We start from the raw sequence: 11,660 nt of genomic DNA, 5'->3' as shown, positions 1-11,660 counted from the left end.
CTCAGCAGCATATTACAAGATGCAATTACCCTCAGAGCCACCATAGAGTGGCTGTAAATTTCTTAGGCAGTGTCCCTGGTGACTTTTTTCCCTCTGTGGGATTTCAACAGTTCCTACCCTTATTTACGGGTTGAAGGATGAGGGGAATGATAGCATTCATCATTGGGGTTTTCATTTTTGTTTAAACCTGGAAGCTATTTAATGAACAGAGTAAGTAAAAGGTCAAAAGTCTCATTTTAATAATTGTTTTCGGGAGATATATATATATCTATATAGATATTTTTATGACCTTACAAGACATTTGAATTACTGAATGCCTCGAAGAAAACTCATCTCTGTAATCAATGATGTAAAAATAGATTTTTTTATGATATCCCCACCAAAACTTTATTAAATCGGCATAATTAAAACACATACCTAGTTATACTCTTTCCCCTCCAAGCACATACACAATGTAGCAGTAATTCAGGCAATTATTACCTTTTTTAAAAAAACCTCTTATATAACAAATAGATTCTTACAAAAAGAAATATATTCCCTAATTTAAAAACAACAATTTTACAACTCTCAAAAATGCTTGAGCAAAGTTTTGTAGCTAAGGAACATTTACATGGCAGATCAATCACTAGATGTCACTGTTACTCACCCGACAACACTGTTAGCCTGGTTGAAGGTTATTGCATACGTTAATGACAAAATTAAGCAGTATCATTTGTTATAAATAATCCCATTTTCAACACTTCTGTTGATGTAAAATGGTTCATTAAGAAATCCTTCACAGCAATGAGTAACAGTTCCATAGAACAAACCAAAGCAAAAGTACAAAACAGCCACTCAACATTGCTATGCTGCTTTAAATAAAACAGATTAAAAAGTGCAAGGAAAAATCTGAATTTTTTTTTTAGGCACATCCATCTGTAGAAGCAAGCTCAAAGAACAAATTCCAGTTCAATCTTAATATTTTTTTCGGAGGTTCTTCAAAAGCCAAGTTTTCATTCTATTCCCTGTGACGCTGAAGGCTTGCTTTGCTCTAGTGCATTAGGTGTGTCTGAGTCTGCCTTTTTTTGTTTTAGCGGGTTTTGGTTTGGGGATGTATTGATTATTTGCCTGATATTCTAGCTCTTTACGGAAGTAGTCAATTGTCTTGTTTAGGCCTTCTTCCAGAGGAACCTATTTAGAGAAAGAAAATGGACGGCATGAAAACAGTCAGTGGAATATTTCTTCCATGTTTATGCTTCATAACGAAGCCAAGGAAATATGTCATAAGTACACATCATCAAAGCTACATACCTATTGCATGTTATGCCATTGAGGAAAGTAATATTTTCATTGATCAGAATGGCACTTCCCTTACTGAAATTAAAAGACACAAGTACAGCAAGTTTTCTGGGGATAGGGCTGCTAGAGGGTCTTCTAAAAGTGCACTGTTGCAATGGGGTGGTGGGCAAGGGACGAAATTGGACTGCAAGATCGAGATTTGTGGTTAACACTTTATGAACAGCCCCTTATTCCTGTCTTTATTGGTAATAGAAATTCATTTAGGATATGTCTATTCAATATCACAAGTTTTCTCAAATTTCAACTAGAAAACTTGACTTAACTTTCCCTCTTAATGAATTCTGACAATATACAAAGAATTTAGGGTGGTGAGGTGCGTGCTGTATATGAGCAGTGGATTTCTTGCCTTAAAATTGCTTGACAGTACTTATAAGCAAAATCTCTAGGTTTAAAGTCCCAATGCTAGATACCAGGTTAGGTTATCTAGCCAAGTTAAGTTTTAGCCTTAAAAGATGGTCTATTGATTATGTAACATTATAAATGTATGGCAGTTAAATTGCAACTTAACACCTACTTGTTCTATTTACAGTGCTACATTCTCCAGCTCTGTACTATAAATAATTTATAAACCTTTTACTGGCCTATATAAACCAGTTATACCTGTGGGTGGCAGTGATAGAGTTTCAATGCCAAGGGCGTTACACTAACAGCACAGAAACAGATCATTCAGCTAAATAGGCTGGCGTTTAGTTTCACATGAACTTCCTCCCAACCTCCTTCCTCTATTCCTTCAACATAGCCTTCTGTTTCTTTCACCCTCATCTGTTTACCTAGCTTCCCCATAAATGCACCGATGCTATTCACCTCAACTATTCCTTGTGGCAATGAGTTCCACCCTTGCCACTCAATAGGGCAAAAGTTTCTCCTGTATTTCCTGTTGAACACCTTAGTCACTATTCATGGCCTTGAGTTCTGGTCTCACCCACAAATGGAAACATCCTTCTTTATGGCTAACTTTTCAAACCATTTCATTAACTTGAGGACCTCTATCAGGCCCCTCAATCTGCTCTTTTCATTCGAAGAGTCACCCAAGCCTATCCAATGTTTCCTAATCAATATAATCTCTCAGTTTTTGGATCATTCTAGCAAATATTTTTTTCCATCTTCTCCAGTCCCTTTATATCCTTTTTATAATAATGGAGACCAGAACAGTGTACAGTACTCCAATTGTGGCCTGACTGAGGTTCTATTCAAGTTTAACATAATTTCTTTGCCATTCAATTCTATTCCTCTAGAAATGAACCCCAGTGCTTTGTTTGCCTTTTTATGGCCTTAGAAACCTAAGTCACTGCTTTTATTGATTTGTGCATCTATATCCTCAATACCTAATTTTCCAATGAGTATGTGGCCTTCTTATTCTTCCGACCAAAATGCATTACCTCACACCTATCTTTATTAAGGTTTATTTGACAGTTACATGCCCATGCTGCAGGTTTTGTTACAGCCCTCCTCTGTACTAACTATAACTCCAATTTGGTATCAGCTGCAAATTTTGGAATTGTACTTCTGATTCTAGTGTTCAAATTGTTTATGTGAATGGTAACCCTAGCACAGATCCGTATAGAACACCACTTTCCTCTTTTGCCAATCTAAGTAACTACCTTTAATACCTATTGTCTGTTTTGTCGCTAGCTTGCTATCCATTCTTCTTCTTTCAATTTAATATATTCCATTTGCTATTCACGATACGGTCTCCTTTATATTGGGGAGTCCAAAGGCAGATTGGGTGACCACTTTGAGGATCGGCCCTGTTCAGTCCACAAGTGTGCCCGTGAGCCTCTAGTCACCTGTCAATTTAATTCTCTGGCCCAATTCCATACTGGCCTCTGTCCTTAGCCTCTGACACTGTTTCAATGAATCCTTGTTGTTGGATCAGGCACTTTACAGCCTTTTGGACTCAAAAATTGACTTCTTCACATAAAACCTCTGTCCCCTTTTTTGGGCAACTGATGTTGGTGCGATTCTGATTTTCCAATTTGCACCTCTTCTAGACCCATTTTTTTGAAACGTGTCCCCTTACCATCTCCTTTTGCCTTGCATCATTATCTCTTTTATTCTATCTCACCTACCTTCCACCATATTACAGGCATTCCCTTTTTCTTTCCTCCGCCCTTTCCTTGACTCCTTTCTCTGTCTAAAACCTGTGACATCTCTTTCCGGTTCTGATGAAGCATCAACCTGAAACATTAACTCTGTTTCTATCTTTAGAGATGCTCCCAAACTGGCTGAGTACTTTCAGCATTCCCAGTTTTTATTTCAGATTTCCAACATCCGAGGTATTTTGCTTTTGCTATCTATTCTGCTACTTGTACCCTGACTGCCCAGGTCACAGATTGATTTTTTTGATATGCCACACAGTGGGTGCTAGTTATAGTGAGATAATAAGGTACAAATGTATTTAACTATTTTAATTCTTAGTAACTTTTGATATGAATTTTAAAATCCTTTAAAAATTTTTGTAAAACTTTCCCCTCCCCATATTCTGCCTTCTGGTTCCATTTTTTATTGGCTGCACATCTCCCTCCCTGCTTCTTGCACAGATTATCTTGACTGTCCTGCACCATTCCCCAATGGCCTCCACATCTCTTCTCTTGAAAATCTCACTTTAAAATTAAGTTTCTTTTTGAAACCTTAAGCCATCCAGCTCAGCCTCCAAAGAGCCACACCCCCTGCATGCTCACAGGCAGCATTAACAAATGCCCACATTTACTTATTTTTTGGTAAAATTATCCCTCAGTAATTTAAAGCACAGAGACCTTCACTTCAAGCATACTATGCATGCAATTATTAATCCAAGCAACCGCGCTGGTGGCATGCCCAGATGCAACTACCAACCTATGCATGAGCACTCCAATCCCTCCATTCCACTGCTGAATGTCCGAATAGGTGCAGTACACATTCTTTACTTTCTTGCACTGTGAAGCTACATCTTCTCTGCTCCTTACCTCAGTCCTGTATTAGGAACGTAAATCCACACAGCTACATTCCCAAACATGCCACCTGCACAATGTGCAGGGTTTCTTCAGCTGACTTTGCCACCACAAGCACAGAGATGGAAAGCTATCATTCTCCACTGTGCTGACTTTCTCCCGTCTAAGAAAAAAGATGTTGGCTGTTGGACCATTCTTCACCTGTTCCCCCACACTCCTGCCCCTTCCATCTGCTGCCTTTTTTCACTGCCCTGCAGCATACTCACCATCTGAAAAAGGGATAAAAAAATATTTCACCCTCTCCTTGGATACACGTAGTTCTGTTGAAGGGTCATGAGGACTCGAAACATCAACTCTTTTCTTCTCCGCCGATGCTGCCAAACCTGCTGAAGTTTTCCAGGTAATTCTGTTTTTGATCTGATAAAGGGATCTGCTCTGCCCACACTGAGTTACTACAGTCCTGCAATACTTACACCATACCAGCTATATTTCATCCCTGAACACTATTTTCACATAATAACTACCCTCCCCAGCTCTCTCCATTGCCTCCGTTCCCCCTCTTGTCTTTCACTCTTCCATCCTTCCCCAACTTGATCCACTCATCACCCTGTCCCCTCCTTCTCAATGTGAATATTGTACAGGGTCCTGGACTCTTTCTTTGTGCAACAACATAGCAGAATGACTAATATGCACACATAATTGTTATTAGCACTGAACTGAAGTTCCACAATCATTTCAGAACATAAGAAATAGGAGCAGGTGTAGGTCATCTGCTCCAACATTCAATAAGATCATGACTCATCTGATCAACTTCCTGCACTATCCTCTTATCCCTTAATTCTCTTAGTCCCCAAAAATTTTTGCCCTTTGTCTTGAGTATACTCAATGACTTAACATCCATAGCCCTCTGGAGTAGAGAACTCCGACAATTCACAACCTTTTCAGTGAAGAAATTTCTACTTGGCTCAATCCTAAATGGCCAACTGTTTATTCTGAGACTGGGAGTCTATGTTCTAGATTCCCCAGCCAGGGGAAACATTTTCTCAGCACCTACCTGTCAAGGTCTTTAAGAACTTTACATTTCAATTGGATCAACTTTCACTCTTCCAAACTCCAGGAAAGATAGGCCTAATCTACTCACGCAATCTCTCACAGGACAATCAGCTCATGGATACACAATTGATTGAGTGACAGAAACCAGAGAGTGGTGGTGAATGGTTCTTTTCCAGGCTGGAGAGTCGGTAGTGGAGTTCCCCCGGGGGTCGGTGTTGGGAACCTTGCTCTTCCTGATATATATTAATGACTTGGACTTTGGTATACAGGCCACAATTTCAAAATCTGCAGACAACACGAACTCAATAGTATTGTGAACTGTGAGCAGGATAGTATTAAACTTCAAAAGGCATAGAAAGATTAGTGGAGTGGGCAGACAAGTGACTGATGAAAGTTAATGCAGAGAAGTGTGAAGTGATTCATTTTATTTGGAGAGTGTAGAGAGACAATATAAAACAAAAGGTGTAATTCTAGACTTCGTAGCGGTTTGTCACAAATAATTGGCTTGCTAGGCCTTTTCAGAGGGTATTTTAAGAGTTAACCATATTGCTGTGGGACTGAAGTCACATGCAAGGATGTCAGATTTCCTTCCCTAATAGACATTAGTGAACCAGATGGGTTTTTATGACAATTGACAATAGTTTCATGGTCACTATTACTGAAACAAACTTTTGTTTCCGGGCTTATTAACTGAATTTAAATTCCACCAGCTGCCATGGGCCTGTCCCAAGTGCATTAGCCTGGGCCTCTGGATTGCTAGTTCAGTCACATTACCACAACACCATCACCTACCCTAAAGGGCAATTACGGATGGGCAATAAACGCTGGCCTAGGCAGCAACGTCCACATCCCGTGAAAGAATTTAAACAAGTTCTAAAAGGGGTGCAGGAGCAAAGGGACCTGGCAGTATATGTGCACAAATCATTGAAGGTGCCAGGGCAGGTTGAAAGCATGGTTAATAAAGCATATGGGATCCTGGGCTTTATAAATAAGAGCACAGAAGTTATGACAGAACTGTATAAAACACTGGTTCAGCCTCAAATAGAGCACTGCTTCCAGTTCTGGGCACCACACTTTAAGTAGGGTGTGAAGGCATTAGAAAGAGTGCAGAAAAGGTTCATGAGTATGGTTCCAGGGATGAGGAGCTTCGGTTTGCATAGGGGAGAAGCTGGGACTGTTCTCCTTGGAGAATAGAAAGTTGAGAGGAGATTTGATAGAGATATTCAAAAGCAGAGATATTCAAAAGCATAAAGGGATTGAGAAAGTAGCTAGAGAGGAGTGGTTCCCACTGGTGGAAGGATCCAGAACCAGAGGGCACAGATTTAAGGTAGCTGGCAAAAGAAGCAATGCTGATATGAAGAAAACCATTTTTCCCAGCAAGTGGTTAGGATCTGGAATGCACTGCATGACAGTGTGGTGGAGGCAGATTCAATCATGCATTCAAAAGGGAATCATTATTTAAAAAAGATTTGCAGAGAAATGGGGAAAAGGTGGTGAATGGCACTAGGTGAATTGCTCTTGTAGAGAGCCAGCATGGATCATGATGGGCCAAATGGCCTCCTCCTGCACTGTAATCATTCTATGATTCTACCTTACTGAATGCTTTTGAAAATTGAAATACATGTTATGCATCCTACCCATTGCATCCTCAGAAAACCCTAACAGATTTTTCAAAGACGGTTTCCCTTTCATTGATCCACGTAGACCCTAGATGCATATTATGCTTTTTCAAGTTTCTCTTACCATAACCCCTAATAATAGATTTCAGCTTTTTGCCTACTACAGATGTTAGACTAATTGGACTATAGTTCAGTTTTCTCTCTTCCTCCTTTCTTAAATAGCAGGGATATGTTTGCAACCTTTCAATCCTTTGGAACTGTTCTACAATCGAAGGAATACTGAAAGAACAAAACTATTGTATCAACTTTCTCTGCAATTACTTTTTTAAAACCCTAGGATGCAGACCGTCAGGTCCAGGGAGCTTGTTGTCACATAGTCCCATCAATTCTCCAGAACTATTTTACTTATTCTGATTTCTTTAAATTCCTAATTCTTGCTAAATACTCAATTTCCCATTATTTCCAGAATGTTTATTGTGTCTTCTACCATGAACACAGATTCAAACAAAATGTTTGATGTCTCTGAATTTTCCTTATTCACCATTACAATTTTACCTGTCTCTGCCTCTAATGGGCCCACATTTACTTTCACTAATCTTCCTATTTACTCAAATACAGAAATGTTTACAAGCTGTTTTAATGGGCAGGATTTCGGGTTGTCGGGCGGGCGCAGTGGGTGGGCCTGGGTGCAGCTGTAAAACGGTCTGCCACCTGTGATCGGCCCCCGATCGCGATTTCACGCATGTGCAAGGGAGCACGCATGGAAAGCTGCCTCAGGGAGCTCAAGAACATTAAAATCAAAAATAAAGATTCTGAAAATGTGAAAAACATGTCCCACATAGGACTCACACACATGAACATAAACGTAATAAAAATTGTCAAAAAACTTTTAAAAAAATTAATATTGGAAACCTCATCCCGCCCGCAGATGAGGTTTCCTAAAAATCCAAAGGTCGCCTGGCCAATTCGCCAGTGCACCAACCATAAGGTTGGACGGGTGGCGAAAAATAGCTTTAAATTAATTGATTAATGGCCTTAAGAGGCCTTTTAATTATTGGTGGTTGAGCTGCCGACTCTCGCATGTGCTTGCTGACTGAAATATCACGCAAGTGTGCCATGATGTTGGGATGCTCGCCCAATGTCATCACGCGTTATTTTACGCCTGATTGGGTCGGGCGCATGCCTGCAGGATGTAAAATCCTGCTCTATGTTTCTTGCTAGTCTACACATTCGCTTTTCTCTTTCTTTATCAATTGTTGGGTCCTCCTTTGCTGAATTCTAAAATCCTCCCAATCCTAAGGCTTACTACTATTTCTAGCAATGCTACAAGCCTCTTCCTTTGTTCTAATAATATCTTTAACTCCTCTTGTTAGCCACATTGGATCATCTTTTCTCTGGGGTATTTGTATCTTAAAGAAACGTATATTTGTTGCAAATTATATGTAATTCTTTCAATTACAGCCATTGCTCATCTACCATCATACTTTTGAATGTAGTTTCTCTATCTACCTTAGCCTCAGACCTATATTTTGTTTAGACTTAAGATCTTAAGTTTCAGTCTCAAGTAAATCACTTTCAATTAATATAAAATTTTATCATAATTATCATTCTCCCCTAAAGGCTCCTTTGCTACAAGGTTATTAATTGGCCCTTTTAAACTGCACAATATTAGATCCAAAGTAGCCCATTTCCTAGTTAATTCCTTGACATTGTGCTCTTGAAAACTACCTTGTATACATTCCATAAACTCTCATTCTATACTATTACTGCAAATTTGGTTTGCCTAGTCTGAAGATTAAAGCCCCCATATTACTGTATGACCTTTATACATGCACCTCTAATATCCTGATTTATACTCTGCCCTGCACTACACTATTTAATACATTTCTGGGAGAAGGCTGGAGGTGCTGTGGCAATCCAACAATTCTAATCTAGTAAAATATGATTTGGAGTACTTTACCCAGTCAATGGAATCAAAACATCTGATAAAGGAAAAAAATCCTGATAGTAGATTGATGGTATGCAATTTGGCATTTCATCCCAATGTAGATATTGAGAATTCAATGTGTCCTTACCACAGGCTCCCATCCCAACAATAGTTTGGCTTTCCTGATATCGGGATTTCTTCGTTGGGGATCATCTTGTGCTTCTGGAAGAGGCAGGATGTCACTTTTGCTCCCTGTTGGACAGAAGAAGAAAATCTTGTTTAAAGCAAAATCAAAACAAATGCAAGAAAAATCCAACTGACATAACTTTTAAGTTGACTACATTAATCTTCATATCCTATGAGTCAGAAGCTGTGCTGATAGACTGAAAAGCAAGCATTTCTTCTTTTAAAGTTAAACTTGCTGAGTTGTGTTAGAGCAGTGAAACTAACCGAAGGCTATCAAGAAGAAAGAGGCAAAGAAGAACGTTGGTATTTGATCAACTTAAGAGACTGTCCAACTTAGATAAGATGGGAAAAACAAGCAAAATACTGCAGATGCTGGAAATCTGAAACAAAAACAAAAATTGCTGCAAAAACTCAGCAGGTCTGACAGCATCTGTGGAGAGAAAGACAGAGTTAACATTTTGAGTCTTTATGACTTCTTCAGAACTAAAAAGAAGTAGAAATGTGGTGAAATATATACTGGTTAAGGGGGGGTGGGACAGGTGAAGCTGGATAGAAGGCCAATGATAGGTGGAGGCAAAGTAGAGACTGCAAAAGATGTCATAAACAAAAGGTTGATGGGGTGTTGATGATGGTGATACTGGGTAAAGGAGGTGCTAATGGTGCCATTAAGAGTAGAAAGCAGGATGAGCAAGTGACAGATGGCCCCAGTGGGGGTAGGGTGGGGGGAGGGGTTGGTGTGGGAGGAAAGATCGAAATAGGCTAAAAAGTGGAGATAAACCAATGAATGGAAATAAATTTTTTAAAATAATAGAAATAGGTGGCGGAAAAATGTATATATAAAAATTACTAAATATTTGCAAAAAGGGGATTAAAAAGGGGTGAGGCCGGAGGAGAGAGTTCATGATCTGAAGTTGTTAAGAAGGGGCTTAGTGTTCTGCATTCATTCTGCAAATATCTTTGTCTAGAAGGTTGAGTACAAGGAGCTTCATGTGATGCAACATTACTGAAAGAAAACTAAAGATGGAATACTTTCTGGGTGGGTTCAAACCCACGGGCCAGGATTTTACACAGGTCGGGCGGGCTTGGTGGGAGGGGTCGGGAACCCAGCACCGTCCGTGATCGGGTCCGCACCACCATTTATACGTGACTCCGGCATCAATGTGAAGGAGCGGGTGGGGGAGGGAGCTCAATATCCGCGGGGCCCAAAGGCAACCCGGCAGCCTATTGGAAAATGGTGCAGGCAGCCATGCGAAGGCTGCCATTGACTCGGAGGACCGTTGTCATGGAGAACGTCAGTGCTGAACACAGCAGGCAGGAGGGCAGGTCAGCGAGGCAGTCGGCCCCATGGCTTTCTGAAGAGTGTCTCGCTGCCCTCCTGGAGGAGGTGGCAGCAGGCTAGGATATCCTTGTCCCCAGTAATGGGAGGAGGAGGCACCCCCACCTCACCAAAAATGCCTGGGTGCGGGTGGCATCCAAGGTCAGCTCTCACGATGTGATGAGGCGCACATGGGTGCAGTGCTTTAAGTGCTTTAAGTGCTTTAATGACCTGCGATCGGGAAGGTTGAGTACCATGTTGGCATGAGTCATTTAGCACAGCAGTTAGGAGGTGGAAAATGTCAATGAGGTAGCATCTGGGCAAGGGGTTGAACCTCTAGCTGCTTGGAATGAGTGTCTTGCGGCTCCAGGGTCACAAATCGACTGAGCCCTGTGAGGTGTTCCTCGGGTGAGGTTGGCCAGGCTGCAATGGCAATGCAAGTACAGGGTGGACTAATCAATGCTCCTCTCTCCTTTCAGGAGAAGACATCCCACAATAATGCTGAAAGGTTGCAGGCTGGCGGAGGATCGCCCCACCTTCTAATCCTGTCCAGATGCGAGCAAGAGGCACTGGAGCTGGAGAGGCACCATGCGCCTAGGTCAACCAGCCGCAGTGAGGTTGGGGTGTCACAGGGAGGTAAGAGTGCAGTGCACTGAGGTCAGAATGTCTGTCATAGCAACCATTCCACTGTTGTCTCTATGTTGATGTGAGCCTCAAACGTGGAATCCCCTTTGATAATGGAAAGACGAGAGCACCCCGATCCGAGTGCCAGGCGCACACAGTAACAGTGTAAGACTTCAACTAATGACATGTCCTCGTTCTTTCTTTCAGGCTCACCAGAAGTCCATCGGGGTCAGGAGCATGAAGGCCCACCGCTCAACCCAGAGGACGCAGACGAGAAAAACGTGCCAGCATCATACCCATTCAACCAGGCAGGCACCAATGCAGATACCAGCACCTCAGTGGGCATTAAGTCAACAGATAGTATCTCGGTGCACAGCGGTGAGGGCACTTCACACTCGCTTGAGGTGAGGCAGAGGCAGAGTGCCCAGGTCGCCGGCAGTTGGAGGACTGTTGAGGACAAGGAACATGCTCAGTTGGTGGTTGAAGACGTGCCTCTGGCGTCGTCCCTGAGGCAGCAGATACTGGATGTCCAGCAGGGTGTGCGGTAGGATCTGTCAAAGATACATGAGGGAATGTGTGCCATGGCCTCCGTTGTGGAGGAGTCCATGCGGAGCATGAGCAATGTAATGACCCTCATGGCCCAGTGCACTTCCTCCTCCATGGAGAGG

The 11,660-nt window shown here is 41.6% G+C and overlaps 1 protein-coding gene across 2 annotated transcripts in view; it reads right to left on the bottom strand.

Moving 5' to 3' along the window:
• Positions 1-215: 215 nt before the first annotated feature.
• The window catches only part of uxs1 (UDP-glucuronate decarboxylase 1), a 104,170-nt gene continuing 92,725 nt past the window's right edge, over positions 216-11,660 (bottom strand). For both annotated transcript variants that reach the window (XM_041199756.1, XM_041199757.1), the window contains exons 14-15: positions 9,016-9,119; positions 216-1,170 (exon numbers count right to left, since the gene is read on the bottom strand). In XM_041199756.1, the coding sequence (XP_041055690.1) occupies positions 1,039-1,170; positions 9,016-9,119 (236 nt within the window). In that variant the 3' untranslated portion in view covers positions 216-1,038. The remainder of the gene's footprint in view (positions 1,171-9,015; positions 9,120-11,660) is intronic.

The sequence above is a fragment of the Carcharodon carcharias genome, chromosome 11, assembly GCF_017639515.1.
Source record: "Carcharodon carcharias isolate sCarCar2 chromosome 11, sCarCar2.pri, whole genome shotgun sequence".
NCBI lineage: Eukaryota > Metazoa > Chordata > Chondrichthyes > Lamniformes > Lamnidae > Carcharodon > Carcharodon carcharias.
Note: the sequence above shows the minus strand (reverse complement) of the source record. Positions and strands in the feature narration are given on the sequence as shown.